Consider the following 17,782-nt stretch of genomic DNA (forward strand, 5'->3'; position numbering starts at 1 on the left):
CTCTAGTAGAAATATCCTGGATTGGAGTTAAGAGCTCTTCCCAGGTGGCTCTAGTGTTAAAGAGCCCACCTGCAGGAGGCAAAAGAGATGCAGATTTGATCCCTGGGTGGGGAAGATCCCCTGGAGGAGGGCATGGCAACCCTCCAGTATTCTTGGCAATATTCCAGTATCCTTGCCTGGAGAATCCCCACAGAGGAGCCTGGCAGGCTACAGTCCATGGCGGGGGCAGAGAGTTGGACACAACCGAAGTGACTTAGCATGCACATACGCACCCTTCCTCTTGCATCAAAAATGAATGGGAGGAATACAGATTAAAGGGAAAGAGTTCTTCATTCTGATCCATTTCTGCCAAAAGGGGGATGTGACAATTTCCCTCTTGGTCCTGAAGGTCCCATCTGGAAAGTGGAGAAGCTGGATGAAGCTCTGTTTCTTCCCCATACCACTCAGACATAGACAAGGGACCTGAGAAATAAGGAGTGATTGAATGACCATTTGCATGATGACCTTTCTGGGCTGATGTTTTCCAGGAGTGCTGGGCTTCAGCCATGACTGACACCGTGTTCAGCAGCAGCTCAAGCCGTTGGATGTGTCCCAGTGACCGACCCCTGCAGTCAAAGTAAGTCACTGGGTATTCCTGGAAGTCATCTGCTTAGGGGCAATGAGGTCCTGATCTACACTTGAAGGAGGAGAGTAGTAGGGGAAAAAAGAGAACTTCCATCCCTGGGGAAAAAAGAAGCTGGTGGGAGTTCTGATGTGGAAACTCCTCCACTGATTTTACTACTTTGCAAAGTTGGAGTATCAAGATGAAACTCTGAGCTCCATGCCCTAAATGAGAGGTGGTCTCGTGAAATGGAAAGAGCACTAACCTGTTGGTTAGAATCAGACTTGATTCTGGTCCTAAATCTGAACTAATTTACTGGGTGAGTCTCTTTTCCTTCTTTGGGCCTCAGTTTATCATCAATTAAATAAGGAAGTTGGACTCAATCAGAGGTTGCAAACTGACAGGCCACCAGCTGACTGTGACTTGCAGAAATGTATTTTTTAGTTTTGGCCTGATCATTTAAAAATTGGGAAATTCACATAAAAATAACTTCACATTCTGTATTAAGTAATTATTACACCTGAATCGGTGGTGTATTGGCTCTGTATCATGCTGGTCCTTAGAGCTGTTGTTAAATTGGCAGGAATTTTGCAAGTTGGTTGTTAAATATGACTGTTACTAGAAATTAAGTTGTATAGTTTTATAATTATATTAGACAAAGGTGGTGAATACTCAACATTAATCATTTCTTACTTATTTTTCTACATTTTGCTATTCCCTGTGTTACTTGTTGTCTGTGATACTTGTATAGTGAAACACTGTATCTTAGTATGGTACTGCATGTTTCCTCCCAGCTTTGAATTTAGTGATATCATATAGGTACTCGAAATCAGCCTCAGTGGGGTTTTGCTCTAGAAGTGCAACTGTTAAACATTCACCAGCGTACCACCGCCTAAAGACCTTGACAATCTACGTCTATTGTTTATCATCACTGAAGATTTTTCACTCAAAGGTCTTATTTTTTGAAAGCTTGGTAATTTTTAAAATTTATTTATTTTTAATTGAAGGATAATTGCTTTACAATACTGGTTTGATTTCTGCCATACATCAGTATGGATTCGCCATAGGTGTACATATGTCCCCTCCGTCTTGAACTTCCCTCCCACCTCCAACCCTCTCCCACCCCTCTAGATTGTTACAGAGCCCCAGTTTGAGTTCCCTGGGTCATACAGCAAATTCCCATTGGCTGTCTATTTTACATATGCTAGTGTATATGCTTCCGTGCTGCTCTCTCCATTATCTTACCCTCCCTACCACCCTTGCCCATTAGTCTCTTCTCTGTGTCTGTGTCTCCACTGCTGCTCTGCAAATAGGTTCATCAGTACCATCTTTCCAGATTCCATGTATGTGTTAATATATGACATTTGTTTTTCTCTTTCCGACTTACTTCACTCTGTATGATAGGCTCTAGGTTCATCCACCTCATTAGAACTGACTCAAATGTGTTCTTTTTTATGGCCAAATAGTATTCCATTGTGTATATGTACCACAGCTTCTTTATCATGATTGCTTGGTAATGTTTTATTGTGAGCTCAACCTGTAAGAATCCTGGGGATCTACCATGAGAATATTTTCTTCAGAGAGATTTGCATTTGCTTCTGCCAGGAAGTGTGTGCTACTCACCAAGGATGTGATCTGAGCTCCCTTAGGGGGTCCCAGATTCAGCTTCTTCATCTAGTTAGGAGCTCAGAGTCAGTCTCTGGGACACAATGTTGGTGTTTACATTGGTTTCCTGCTCAGAGCTCCCAGTTCTGGATTCAGTTTGCTGGGTTTTCTTTTTCTTTTTTTAAAAATTGCCTTTTAAAGGTATAATTAATGTACCTCCAACAGTACACATCTAAAGTACAATTTGATCATTTTTACACTTACATGCATACTCATTCCCCTTTGCTCCTGCCTGTCACCACCCATCCCTAAGTAATTATGTAAATGGAATCATCTCTTTGAGGGAAGATGTCTTCTTTCACTTGGCATAATTAAATCATGATCCATTCATATTGTTTTTCATATCAATATTTTATTCCTTTTATTGCTAAAAAAGTAATATTTCATTGTGTGGATGTACCACAGTTTGTTTATCCATTCATCTGTTGATGGACATTTGGGTTGTTTCTAGTTTTTTTGGCTAGTACAAGTAAAATTTGTATAGACATATACTTGTATTTCTCTTAAGGAAATACCTAGGAGGAAAATGTCTCAGTGGCTTCGTAGGTAAATGTTTAACTTCTAAAAAAACTTGCAAACTGTTTTCCAAATTGTTTGTACCACTTTAAATTTCCACCAGAAGTGTATGAGAGTTCTGTCTGTCTCCTTTCTCAACAACACTTGATACGATTTGTCTTTTCCATTTTAACCATTCTATGTGTGCATAGTGGTATTTGTTTTGTGATTTTAACTTGCACTCCCCTTAATGAATAATGATATTGAACATCTTTCTATGTAAGTTTGACATTCCTATAACCTCTTTGTTAAAGTGTCTGTTTAAACACTTTGTCCACTTAAAAATCAGGTCATTTATCTTCTTGTTATTAAGTTTTAACATTTTTTTTAATGTGCTGTAGATAAAAGTCGTTTGTTGGAGACACATTTTGCACATATTTTTCTCAGTCTATGACTCGCATTTTCTTTTTCATAACATAGTCTTTTGAAGAGGAAACATTTTTTATTTTGATGAAGTCTATTTTGTCTGTTTGTTTCAAAGGTAGAGGGGTTTTGGAGAATTCCTTTACTTTCTAGCAATCCTGCTGCTGCTACTGCTGCTGCTGCTAAGTTGTGTCAGTCGTGTCCGACTCTGTGCGACCCCATAGACAGCAGCCAACCAGGCTCCATCGTCCCTGGGATTCTCCAGGCAAGAACACTGGAGTGGGTTGCCATTTCCTTCTCCAGTGCATGAAAGTGAAAAGTGAAAGTGAAGTCGCTCAGTCATGTCTGACTCTTAGCGACCCCATGGACTGTAGCCAACCAGGGCTCCTCCGTCCATGGGATTTTCCAGGCAAGAGTACTGGAGTGGGGTGCCATTGCCTTCTCCGCTAGCAATCCTAGAACTGTGTTAATAAGATTTGCCCTTAATTACCAAGGTCCTAATTATATATTGATGAGGGTCTTTCAGAATATGTAGTCCACTTGTATTCTCTGAAGCAAAAGTCCCTGTTTACTGTTTCCACCTAAAACCTCCTCTAGTTCTACGAGTTTAACAGTTTTGAAGACATTATTGAACTCTGTTGGTTTCCGTTTTGAAAGGAAACTTCTGGTTTCCAAGCCCTTCCCATGAACGTTCTCTTGATACTAAACTCATTTGGCAAAGAATATCTTATCAGCCAAAAACTGTCTCTCTATAAACAGTTGCCTGAAGGTGGATGGGGTAAAGTATTTATTTTATTTAAGAAATGTCAGTTAATTAAAACCCCATCCATCACAGTTTACTTTAGTCAATATGAAGCCAAACAATTTGCCTTACAATTAAATTAGAATTATTCAAGCAGTCTGGATGCTATTTCCTTAAAGTGCTCCCGGGCTTCTGTGAAACATCTTGGCATTCCTAATGCATCTGGCTGGCTTGATTGCTACTGCATTTTCTTCAGATATTAAAATTATTTTCCAATAAATGTTAATGAGTGAATTATAGTCATCACACATGCTATCTAGTCTGCAGCAGTGATGATGTGCTAATGCAGATGATTCTCTAATGTCTTTCTCCAGTAAATTAAGAAATCTAGTCTTAATTAACTGCTGGCTAGCCAGATACACTTACTGCCTTTGTGATTTTCAAATGCCTTCCTCTCTCAGTCTCCTTGAATCCAACGATGGTGTTTGGAAGACAATTGTGATTGTGTTTGAAAGGAGAGAATGTATTTCTTTCTTGCATGGGTAGAGCAGGGATTCAGTTCTCTATGTTGGGGATACATGGGGAGAAATGCTGTCTCTGACAGTTGATTATTCGCTGTGGCTTTCAAGTCTGCAAGCCTGAGAGTGGCAGAGACCAGAGGTGGAAACCGAGGCACAAAGGGAAGATGTGACATGTCTGTGGTAGCATGACTAGTAAATGGAGAGGCTGGTCTTCTTTTTAGAATGGAAGGACTTGCTTCCCCAAAATGGGGCACTGTGAGTTCTGCTTTTGGATGATCCAACCACTGTTCAGGGCTCTTTGCCCTTTCTTAACGTGCTCCTTAGAACTTCCCTGGTAGATCAGTGGTAAAGAATCCACCTGCCAATGCAGGAGATGCAGGTTCGATTCCTGAGTTGGGAAGATCCCCTGGAGAAGGAAATGGCAACCCAGTCCAGTATTCTTGCTGGGAAATCCCATGAACAGGGAAGCCTGGCGGACTACAGTCCATGGGGTCACAAAGAGTCAGACACGACTTAGTTACTAAACAATAACAGTGTGCTCCTTAACCCTCAGTGTTTGAAACAACAGAAAACAAGAATGGTGGTGGCCTCGTTATCATTAAATGATTCCTCTTTAGTGCCAAAAAAATATTATTCAAATGCATAAATGATCAGATGGGTTAATTAATAAACTGAACTGATGGGTCATGTTCATCAAAGCTGTGAATATACAACCCTACAGCAACCGTGTTTTAGATGTGCTAAAATAAGATAATAATGATAACAATGGAAGTAGGTCATTGTCATTTAAGCTGAACTGTGTGGTTGTTGCATCTGGTGCTGATACTGTTACAAGGTGTTTTTTCTCCCTAACTTTATTCATTTTCTTTCTTTCTCTCCTTTCTTTGCCTACCTTCAGTGATAAAGAGCAGTGAGTATTTTATGATACTTTTATTTTTCTACAGACTGAATTTTATCTCTTTTCTGATGAAAGTGGCTTGCCCCTAAGGAGAGTTGGTTCAAAAAGGAACTAACATGTTTTATATATCTAAAAAAAAAATCCAAGTTGTTAAAAAAAAAAAAGCACACCCCTCTTGAGAAAAAAATATGAAATTTCAAGAAAAAAATTCTTGATAAAAGGATGGAAAACATTCCTTAGGGGAGCCCTCAATTTAATTTTTGTTAGCAGCTTGTGGGATTCAGCAAGTTTATTAACCACCTTCTGTTTCTTTTGCATTTTTCCTGGGAACACTGTTCTTAGGTAAAGAAAATATTAACTCAAATGAGTGCTGTCATTAATCAAAGATGACGAAGAACAGAACAGAGCTTGTGGGAAGTTATATGCTAAACACATCATCTCTGTCACCTCACGGGAGGTCAGCCTGATTTCCCAATGAAATGCCTTTGACTCCGAGGTCCCATCTTTGCTCATAACTTTTGTTTTAAATTAGATTCATTTCCTAAATATGCATGACGGATTGGATGCTGGATCCAATAAATGAACAGTTAGGCTGCAAAGCAGATGGGGTTTTGGTTGTGTGTACACATCGGGAGACTAAAGGAAGGTCATTTTACTCTCCCCACGGTAGGGGAGTTATCACAGATCCACAAGCAGAGCACTGAGCCTGGCCTCAGAACACCCAGGTCTAAGTTCTGCTCTGGGACTCAGTGTCACTTCCTTGAACCCTGGCCATCTCCTTTATAATATGGGTATGTTAAGCCAGGTGGCTCAGTGGTAAAGAATCTACCTGCCAATGCAGCAGGAGACACAGGTTCAATCCCTGGGCTGGGAAGACTCTCTGGAGGAAGAAACGGCTACCACTCCAGTATTCTTGCCTGAAAAATCCCATGGACAGAGTCTGGAGGGCTACAGACCATGGGGTTGCAAAGAGTCGGACATGACTTAGTGACTGAGCATGCACAAAGCTCCTAGCTATGTTAATCCTGCCCTTCCACCTTCACTGGGAGGTGGTGCGATCAAATGAGATGCATGGGAAAGGTTCAGTTCAGTTCAGTTCAGTCACTCAGTCATGTCTGACTCTTTGCAATCCCATGAACCGCAGCACGCCAGGCCTCCCTGTTCATCACCAACTCCTGGAGTCCACCAAAACCCATGTCCATTGAGACAGTGATGCCATCCAACCATCTCATCCTCTGTTATCACCTTCTCCTCCTGCCCTCAATCTTTTCCAGCATCAGGGTCTTTTCAAATGAGTCAGCTCTTCTCATCAGGTGGCCAAAGTATTGGAGTTTCAGCTTCAACATCAGTCCTTCCAATGAACACCCAGGACTGGTCTCCTTTAAGATGGATTGGTTGGATGTCCTTGCAGTCCAAGGGACTCTCAAGAGTCTTCTCCAACACCACAGTTCAAAAGCATCAATTCTTCAGTGCACTCAGCTTTCTTTACAGTCCAACTCTCACATCCATACATGACCACTGGAAAAACCATAGCCTTGACTAGTAGACAGACCTTTGTTGACAAAGTAATGTCTCTGCTTTTTAATATGCTGTCTAGGTTGGTCATAACTTCTGTAAAGCACCAAACAAAGTCAGAGGAAGGGGTGGATTACAATCTAACCTTACCCTTTGTGTGTGTGTGTGTGTGTGTATATATATATATATATATATATATATATATAGTGTGTGTTCTACATTTTCTGTTGTTGGTTGGTAAACTTATGGTCAGACAGTATCTTTTTATGAATATTGTGAGTATATCTGAAAGAGATGGGAATACCAGACCGCCTGACCTGCCTCTTGAGAAACCTGTATGCAGGTCAGGAAGCAACAGGAAAAGGAGTGTGTCAAGGCTGTATATTGTTACCCTGCTTATTTAACTTATGTGCAGGGTACATCATGAGAAGTGCTGGGTTGAAGGAAGCTCAAGCTGGAATCAAGACTGCTGGGAGAAATATCAATAACCTCAGATATGCAGATGACACCACCCTTATGGCAGAAAGTGAAGAAGAACTAAAAAGTCTCTTGATGATAGTGAAAGTGGAGAATGAAAAAGTTGGCTTAAAGCTCAAGATTCAGAAAACTAAGATCATGGCCCCTGGTCCCATCACTTCATGGCAGATAGATGGGGAAACAGTGGAAACAATGGCTGACTTTATTTTTTGGGGCTCCAAAATCACTGCAGATGGTGATTGCAGCCATGAAATTAAAAGACGCTTACTCCTTGGAAGGAAAATCATGACCAACCTAGACAGCATATTAAAAAGCAGAGACATTACTTTGTCAACAAAGGTCCGTCTAGTCAAGGCTATGGTTTTTCCAGTGGTCATGTATGGATGTGAGAGTTGGACTGTAAAGAAAGCCGAGCACTGAAGAATTGATGCTTTTGAACTGTGGTATTGGAGAAGACCCTTGAGAGTCCCTTGGACTGCAAGGACATCCAACCAGTCCATCTTAAAGGAGATCAGTCCTGGGTGTTCATTGGAAGGACTGATGTTGAAGCTGAAACTCCAATACTTTGGCCACCTGATGAGAAGAGCTGACTCATTTGAAAAGACCCTGATGCTGGGAAAGATCAAGGACTGGAGGAGAAGGGGACAACAGAGGATGAGATGGTTGGATGGCATCACTGACTCAATGGACATGGGTTTTGGTGGACTCTGGGAGTTGGTGATGGACAGGGAGGCCTGGAGTGCTGCAGCTCATGGGGTTGCAAAGAGTCGGACATGACTGAGTACTGAACTGAACTGAATTGATATAATTCAGACATGCTAGTAGAGATGCTGAGATATCTGATTATAAATATGAACATTGCAAGAGAGAGGTTCATGACTTTAGAGGGTCCTAAGCACGTTAGGCTTCCTGAATGCTGAAAGTTGAAAGGTAGGATATATATTCATGCTCCTTCCCTCCCTCCTTTATGCTCTCCATCCTCTCCTTCTCCCTCTCCCTCCCTTCCCTTTTTCCTTTCATTAACAGATACCCAGTGCTTAGTATCGGAGAAGGCAATGGCACCCCACTCCAGTACTCTTGCCTGGAAAATCCCATGGACGGTGGAGCCTGGAAGGCTGCAGTCCAAGGGGTCACTGAGGGTTGGACACGACTGAGAGACTTCACTTTCACTTTTCACTTTCATGCATTGGAGAAGGAAATGGCAACCCACTCCAGTGTTCTTGCCTGGAGAATCCCAGGGACAGGGGAGCCTGGTGGGCTGCTGTCTATGGGGTCATACAGAGTCGGATACGACTGAAGTGACTTAGCAGCAGCAGCAGTGCTTAGTATGTATCATACTCTGTGCTAAGCATCAGGAATACAAGGTTAGTCAAAGTCTGAGTGGATGTCTAGAAGGGTTTCAGTTCAGTTCATTTCAGTTGCTCAGTAGAGTCCAACTCTCTGTGACCCCCATGGACTGCAGCACCCCAGGCTTCCCTGTCCATCACCAACTCTCAGAGCTTGTGAAACTCATGTCCATCAAGTTGGTGATGCCATTCAACCATCTCATCCTGTCGTCCCCATCTCCTCCTGCCTTCAATCTTTCCCAGCATCAGGGTCTTTTCAAATGAGTCTGTTCTTTGCATCATGTGGCCAAAGTATTGGAGCTTCAGCTTCAGTATCAGTCCTTCCAATGAATATTCAGGACTGATTTCCTTTAGGATTGACTTGTTTGATCTCCTTGCAGTCCAAGGGACTCTCAAGAGTCTTCTCCAACACCACAACTCAAAAGCATCAGTTCTTGGCACTCAGTTTTCTTTATGGTCCAACTCTCACATCCATACATGACTACTGGAAAAACCATAGCTTTGACTATATGGACCTTTGTTGGCAAAGTAATGTCTCTGATTTTTAATATGCTGTTTAGGTTTGTCATAGGTTTTCTTCCAGGGAGCAAGTGACTTTTAGTTTCTTGGCTACAGTCACCATTTGCAGTGATTTTGGAGCCCAAGAAAATAAGGTCTGTCAGTGTTTCCATTGTTTCCCCATCTATTTGCCACAAAATGATGGGACCAGAGGCCATAATCTTAGCTTTTGAATGTTGAGTTTTAAGTCAGCTTTTTCACTCTCCTCTTTTGCCTTCATCAAGAGGCTCTTTAGTTCCTCTTTGCTTTCTGCCGTAAGAGTGGTGTCATCTGCATATCTGAGGTTATTGATATTTCTCCCTGCAATTTTGATTCCAGCCTGTGCTTCATCCAGCCCTACATTTCGCATGATGTACTCTGCATTAAGTTAAAATAAGCAGGGTGACAATATATAGCCTTGACATACTCCTTTCCCTATTTTGAACCAGTCCATTGTTCCATGTCCATTTCTAACTGCTTCTTGATCTACATACAGATTTCTCAGGAGCAGGTCAGGTGGTCTGGTATTCCCATCTCTTTCAGAATTTTCCACAGTTTGTTGTGATCCACACAGTCAAAGGCTTTAGTGCAGTCAGTGAAACAGAAGTAGATGTTTTTCTGGAATTCTTTTGCTTTTTCTGTGATCTAGCAGAGGTTGGCAATTTGATCTCTGGTTCCTCTGCCTTTTCTAAATCCAGCTTGAACATCTGGAAGTTCCCAATTTATGTACTGTTGAAGCCTAACTTGGAGAATTTTGAGCATTCCTTTGCTAGCATGTGAGATGAGTGCAATTGTGCGGTAGTTTGAACAAACTTTGGCATTGCCTTTCTTTGGGATTGGAATGAAAACTGGCCTTTTCCAGTCCTGTGGCCACTGCTGAATTTTCCAAATTTGCTGGCATATTGAGTGCAGCACTTTCACAGCATCATCTTTTAGGATTTGAAATAGCTCAGCTGGAATTCCATCACCTCCACTAGCTTTGTTCATAATGATGCTTCCTAAGCCCCACTTGACTTCACATTCCAGGATGTCTGGCTCTAGGTGAGTGATCACACCATCATGGTTATCTGGGTTATTAAGGTCTTTTTTGTATAGTTCTTCTGTGTATCCTTGCCTCCTCCTCTTAATATCTTCTGCTTCTGGTAGGTCCACACCCCAAAAGGGTTTACAAACAAATAGTCACCAACAAATACACTTTATTGTGCAAGGAGCTATAATAGCAGATCAGTGTCCTGTGGGAGTACAATGATGGGGAAGTTTCCTGGAAGAAGTATTGTGTAAGCTGAGATTGTGTAAAGGAGGTACAAGATAGAAAAGAGACAGAGGAGTTCCAGGTAAGGGAACAGCATACACAAAGTCTAAATAGGAGAGAGAGCATGGGATTTTAGGAAAGCTGAATGGAACTCAGGCTGGTTTAAAAGATTACCAGGATCCCGAGATCCCCTTAGCTTTCTGAAGGGAGTTAGGGAACCACAGCATCCTTGTGGCACCCCCTTGAGTCTGGTAGGGGTAAATCTCATCCAAAAGGGCCTTTATACCAGCAGGACTTGGATGAAATGTTCTGTGTTGTGGATGTCCCTCCTTCCACACCCTCCCCTTCAGGATTCATTAAAATCTCATTCTCTGAGCTGTAAAGAGACTTCCTGCTGACACCTGCTTCTGTCGGCATCCTGGGGGAAGGGAGGGGATAAGAAGAAAGAAAAGAAAAAGGATTAATTTTCTGCACACCACCGCTGTTTAATGCTTCAGAGCCTTCATGCCCTGACAGCATTTCCATCATCCCACTCCTTTGGGGAGTTATAATATATTAATAGAGACATCTGGTGGGTATTTATTACGTGACTATTGTGTGTATGAAACGAAGAATCAAGGTAGGAGGCAGGAAGAAGCTGGGAGTCTGCGCTTTGCAGTGTTTCGGCGGGTGGGGAACACCTGTGAGGGGCTTCCACCTGGAGTCAGGACTAGTTTCCTTTTGTATTAGAGGCCACTGGTGCTGGTTTGTCGGGGAGGGTTCCTTCCAACAGTCTCTAGATGCACCTGAGCAGCTACATTCAGGTCACAGATGAAGCGCACCCAGAATGCTGGTTTCTTGAGCCTCTGACCATATCCTCCCCACACAGCTCTCTTGGCAATTCCCTTCCCTCCTTTGAGGGTTGGGCGTCTGGAAAATGAGCAGGTCAACTGCAGTGATCTTTAGACTTTTATTAGCAGCAAAATTCTTTCTGTGAATACAATTTTATTCAGAAGCTAAATATATAAGATAGATAAAGAGTGGAGCTGGATAAAGTTCTTTAGTGGCTAAAAGCATTAAATGTATCATGGTGCAACTGTAAGTTAAAATAATACCAAACTATAAAGTAAATGTAGCGAGTTTAGCAAGATTCACTTTGTTGTTGTCACCACAGTGAATAGTGTATCAGTTATCTTTTGCTGTGTAACAAATCTGATGCTCTGTGACAACCTAGAGGGGTGGGATGGAGTAGAAGGTGGGAAGAAGATTCAAGAGCGAGGAGACATACATAGACCTATGGCTGATTGATGTTGATATAGGGCAGAAACCAACACAATGTTGTAAATTAATTATCCTCCAATTAAAAATAAACAATTATAAAAAAAAACTCAGTGGCATAGAACAATGATGACTTATTTTCTGGAATCTGGGCCTGGCTGGTGGCTCTGCTGATCTTGGCTGGGCTCTCTTGTGCATCAAACTGTAGGCTGATCTAAGATGCTGTGGCTGGAATGACTCAGCTCTGCATGCCTCTCATCCTGTCCTGAGCTTTTTGTTTCAGTGATGAAAGTAAATAGAAACGTACAAGGGTTTTTCAGGCTTAGCCCCAGGATGGCCCATCTCTCCCCTGTGTTTCATTGGCCAAAGTAAGCCACAATTCCATATGGATTCAAGGGTTGAGAAATAGACTCTGCCCTTTGGGTGAAAGCAATTTGAAATCCACATGGCAAAGGGCATGGATCCTTAGAAGGGTGAAGTATTGAGGTCCCCAATGCAATAAACTAGATCTCATGGTTTTATTAAATATTAAATTCTTAAAAATTGTTTTTGCTCACTCTATTTTTAACTGGTATCCTTACTTTGCTAGTGGGAACCCAGCATTGCCATCTGGGCTGAAGTGAGGATGGAGGGCTTGGTTCCCTGTCTACTCTGTCCCTGCACAGCCCACTCACCTGCAACCCTTTGAGATCCCTTCAGGGAACTACAACAGCTTAGACTATTTGGGGGAATAAGAGGCAGGTGCCCTTCATAATTCTCCAGGAAGCCTTGTCCTAAGTATGTGAATAAGAGTGGAGATGGGTCAGCCCTCTTCGCCCTGACCTGCCTGAGCCACTAAGCCAGGGGTGTTTCCACATGCAGCCACTGAGGGTCAGGGGTAGCCTCTGAGGGACTAAGTGGGTAAGACTTCTCACTCCCAATGCAGGGGGCCCAGGTCTGATCCCTGGTCAGGGAACTAGATCTCACATGCCACAACAGAGTTGGCAACTAAAGATCCCACATGCTGCAGTGAAGATAGAGGATCAAGGGTCCTGGATGCAGCTAAGACCTGGCACAGCCAAAGAAATAAATGATTTTTTTTTTTTAAAAGGAGTAGCCTCTGAGAGTCCTGGCAGTAAACAGACATGAAATCCTTCTCACTTAACAGATCTGAAACAGACATTCAGACTGGGGCCCCAGTGCACACTGCTAATAAGCAACAGACCCAGGATTTGGATCTTAAACCCCACTAGGTCAAAGAGGACTCAAGCTGGTGTGCAGTAGGCCCTCTAGGCATTTACTGGATTGAATACAATGCTCTGAGGAACTTGTCCAAGGAGGCAACACTTTGGTCTCCACTTTTGGCTTCCCTTGTGGCTCAGATGGTAAAGAATCTGCCTGCAGTGTGGGAGACCTGGGTTCGATCCCTGGGTCAGGACAATCCCCTGGAAAAGGGAATGGCTACCCACTCCAGTATTCTGGCCTGGAGAATTCCATGGACAGAGGAGCCTGGCAAGCTGCAGTCCATGGGGTTGCAAAGAGTCAGACACAACTGAGCAACTTTCACTTTCACTTTTGGTCTTTAATGAGATCCCAACACTGGACTTTGGTCTTAAGGACATGGAGCCCGAATCCTTAGTGAGGGTTCCACCTTCTTGTCACTAGAGTATTCTCAAGGTCCCCATGTTCACAATGCTCGCCAGTCCACAGGAGGCCCAGATACGGCCATTCTCTCCCTTCAGAGCAAAGGCTTTGGTTTGAAAAACCAGTTTGTTTCCCTCTGTTTGCTTTTGAAATTAAAACATGAAAATCCACAGGAGGCTTGCGAATCCCCACTGGGACCAATTGGTGACATTTTCAAACACTAGATGAGTTGTTTGTCAACTGTGTATTTTGGAGCAGAGGACGGGGAGTGGGTAAGGTCTGGAGGGATGCTGGGAGCTCCAGCAGGCCTTTTGCTCATCTGCAGAAGGAGGCAATTATCTTAGGTGGGCCTCTTGGGGACCCCTATTCCTGCTTGTGTTTCTGGAGTCATGTGTTTCCTGTGCGTGCTAATCCCAGCGAGTCATGTGTTGGGGTTAGAGGCATTGACTTCAGGTCTGACCATACCCATGACCAGACTGTGAGCTGTAGGAATGTGTCCATGAAAGGGTCTCTACTGGGTGTATGGCCCAGCATCTCATGTATGCTCTGTCTTGGTCCCTGAGCTGCTTTTTAAAGGCAGGAGATACATGGAGACTTCCCTGGTGGTTTGGACAGTAAAGAATCTGCCTGCAATGCAGAAGACCCAGGTTTGATCCCTGGGTCAGGAAGATGTCCCAGAGAAGGGAATGGCAACCTATTCCAATATTCTTGCTTGGAGAATTCCGTGGACAGAGGAGACTTGTGAGCTACAGTCCATGGGGTCACAAAGAGTCAGACACGACTGAGCAACTAACAATTTTGCTTCACTTTTAATATGCGGAGGGGGATCAGAAGAGAATGAAGAAAGAGAAGTGGGGATGAAGGAGGAAGAAGAGGGGTAGTTGAGACATCCATTTCCATGGAAAACCAGAGGGACCTGGGGAGGTGGCTGGATGAGGTTGTAACTAAGGCTCTTTGGGAAGGATGGGTGGTCTTCCTCATGCAGGAGTCCAATGTATGCTTTGCAATTGATGGGAAGAAACATCAGGCTGAGGGATATTAGCATACCTTGAGGAAGATCTTTCCAATAGAATGGCATAGGCTCCTTATGAGAGAGTGAGGTCTTCATCACAGGGAGCATTCAAGCAAGGCTGGAAGGACCCCTCTAGGGAGGCTGTGTAAGACAGGCTTTCGGGTGATCCCCCATGGCCCTCCTCTCCTGGTGTTCATGTCTTTGTGTAACCTCCTCACCTTGAGTGTGGGCAGGACCAGGGTTGTGTTTCTAACCTATGGAATACTGCAAACAGGATGGGACCTCAGCTCTGTGATTACGTCATGTTATGTAAGACTCTGTCTCACTTGACTGGAGCTGCAGAGTCACCTTGCATACTTGATGAAGGAAGTGGCCCATGGGATGAAATTGAAGTCCGCTTGGTTAGGAATTGCAGCCTGCCTCCAGGACATGGAGGTGACCTCTTGCCAACAGCCAACAAGAAGTTGGGGTCCTAGGTCACATGGTTGCTGGGAAATGAACTAGATTTACCTGGAAGTTTATTCTTCCCCTAGAAAGCCTCCAGATGAAATGTGAGCCATCTGGAGCCATCTGGAATCTGACCCATCTGACATCTGATTGCAGCCTTGTAAGATGCTGCGCAGAGGACCCAAAGCTGTGCCTGGACTCCCAACATGAAAACTGTGACATAATAAATGTGTGTTGTGTAAAGCCCCTAAGTTTGTAATAACTGGTTATGCAACAATCGAAAATGAATATAGGCATTGTAGGTAGGGCTTTGTTCCACCCTGTCTATATCCTCTGCTAGGTTGATTTTTCCAATTATCTAATGGTGCTGAAGCTGAAGCTCCAGTATTTTGGCCACCTGATGTGAAGAGTCGACTCATTGGAAGAGACCCTGATGCTGGGAAAGATTGAGGGCAAGAGGAGAAGGGGACGACAGAGGACGTGATGGTTGGATGGATCACCAACTCAATGGACATGGATTTGAGCAAACTCAAGGAGACAGAGAAGGACAGGGAAGCCTGGCATACTGAAGTTCATGGGGTCACAAAGAGACACGACTTAGCAGCTAAACAACAATGCTATACAACAAATCACATCAAGCGCAGTGGCTTAAACAGCAGTTACTGCTTATTACCTCTTGCAGATTTTGTTGGTAGATATTTGAGAGTGGCTTGGCTAGGTGGTCCTGGCAGAGCTGCAGTCATATGGCAGCTGAGGCTGAGGCCATCTAAAGATTTGACAAGGGCTAGAGGGTCACTGGCAAGTTGGTGCTGGCTGTTGGGTGGTGGGGATGTGGGGGCGGGGGCTCAGTTCCTTTCCACAGGGATGTTTGAGTGTCCTCATGACATGGCATTTGACTTCCCCTAGACCGAATGACCCAAGAGACCAAGGCAGAAGTTGAAATGTCTTTCATGACCTAGCCTAGGAAGTCACCCACGGTCACACCCACACCAGCTGGGATTCAGTGTGAAAGAAGACAACACAGGGAGAGTGAATACCAGGAGGCAGATATCCCGGGGAACCATATGGTAGACTGGCTGCCATATTGATCTTTCTTCCATTGAGTATGTTTAGCATTTGTTCATCCCCAGAGGCCCCTGATCCAAAGCAAGGTATGTTTCCATCCGGGTTTCCCCCAGCCGCTCCATCCTCTTTCTCGCAAGACGTCTGCTTCCAGTTGCTTTCAAACTCTTCCTTCTCTGTTCTTCTGAACAAACCATCTTAGGTGGGAGGATGTGAGAGGAGGTGGGGAGGGAGGAAGGGGGAGACAGGGCTTTTAATTTTCAACTTTAAGTGTCAAAAGGCAATTTCATGCCTACTGACGTGATTAGAGCGGTGGAAGTAATAGAGGCTGGCAGCTAATGGGGTGCTGGCTCCAGGGGATTCGTAATTACTGATTTTTCCCCCGCAACAGGGACAAGAATTTCTAGTGGTGTTGAGCCCTGCATTCCACTTGGGTAATGCCCCTCAGCGCCTGGGGGGTGGAGGATATTATTAGTGGAGAGAATGATAATTTGCCATAGACTGTAGCATTAGCTCTCTACCCAGCTCTGATCCTCTGCACCATCCCTGGGGCTACACGGATAGGCATTCATTTCACCTCATATTGGGGAGGTTAAGTGTGCAGGCTGCCCAGGTCTGAATTCCACCTCTGCCACTTCCCAGCTGTGCGACCTCGGACAAGTTGTCTAATTTCTCCACAGCCGAGTCTCCTCACCAGAAAATAGACAGTAACCATCCCTGCCTTGTAGAAATGTTGTGAGGATTAAATGAAGTAATGTGGGCCTCCAGAAGGCACTATGTCAGTATTTGCTGCTACTAAGTGGCTTCAGTCGTGTCCAACTCTTTGCCACCGCATGGACTGTAGCCTGCCAGGCTCCTCTGTCCATGGGATTCTCCAGGCAAGAATAACTGAGTGGGTTGCCATGCCCTCCTCCAGGGGATCTTCCTAACCCAGGAAACAAACCCTCATCTCTTACATTTCCTTCGTGGGGAGGCAGGTTCTTTACCACTAGCGCCACCTGGGAAGTCCATGTCGGTATTTGCTTTTTTATTGAAACAAAAAAGCCAAGAAGAGCACAGGATGGAACTTGAAATGCTACAGGAGCTTTGGAGGCAGGAAATCTAGATGTTTGTGTGAAATGGAGAGATTTTTATAAAACTAGTTGGCAACTAGTTTAAATTTGAAAAAAAAAAAAATTCTGTGGCCCACACTAAACATATTTGTGCCAGGTAGGGGTTGGATTCCACCTGGGATCCAGGGCTTCAGACCACTCTCCCAGAATCTTTTCCACTCCAGTTGCAGAAGTCTACTGTTTGGACTCTTTTACTGAGAACACCATTATCCTCCAGGTTTCCATGAAAAGTGAAAGTTGCTCAGTTGTGTCTGACTCTTTGCAACCCCATGGACTGTAGCCTGCCAGGCTTCTCTGTCCATGGAATTCTTCAGGCCAAAATACTGGAGTGGGTAGCCATTCCTTTCTCCAGGGGATCTTCCCAACCCAGGGATAGAAGCCAGGTCTCCCACGTTACAGGCAGATTCTTTATTGTCTGAGCCACAGGGGAAGCCCAGGTTTCCATGAACTTCCTGCAAATGTCAAGTCAAGAGTGTCTGCCACATGCTAAGCACTTAAAAAAAATAAACTCAGCAGAACCCTATGAAGGATGTATATGTTCCCCACTGTGTGTGTGTGTGTGTGTGTGTGTGTATGCTCAGTTGCTCAGTCACGTCCTACTCTTTGCGACCCCGTGGACTGCAGCCCACTGGTCTCCTCTGTCCATGGGATTTTCCTGGCAAGAATACTGGAGTGGGTTGCTATGTCCTCCTCCAAAGGAACATTCCTGACCCAGGATTTGAACCCCTATCTCCTGCGTCTCCTGCATTGACAGGTGGATTCTTTACCATTGTGCCACCTGCAAAGCCTCCACGGGT

At 44.1% G+C, this 17,782-nt stretch overlaps 1 protein-coding gene across 2 annotated transcripts in view; it reads left to right on the forward strand.

Moving 5' to 3' along the window:
- Positions 1–545: 545 nt before the first annotated feature.
- RPH3A (rabphilin 3A) overlaps positions 546–17,782 on the forward strand; it is a 64,244-nt gene continuing 47,007 nt past the window's right edge. Inside the window, exons 1-2 of one of the 2 annotated variants that reach the window (XM_070385588.1) lie at positions 546–616; positions 5,346–5,357. In XM_070385588.1, coding sequence (XP_070241689.1) covers positions 546–616; positions 5,346–5,357 — 83 coding nt within the window. The remainder of the gene's footprint in view (positions 617–5,345; positions 5,358–17,782) is intronic. The other variant, XM_070385587.1, reaches the window with a different exon arrangement.

The sequence above is a fragment of the Bos mutus genome, chromosome 17, assembly GCF_027580195.1.
Source record: "Bos mutus isolate GX-2022 chromosome 17, NWIPB_WYAK_1.1, whole genome shotgun sequence".
NCBI classification, from domain to species: domain Eukaryota; kingdom Metazoa; phylum Chordata; class Mammalia; order Artiodactyla; family Bovidae; genus Bos; species Bos mutus.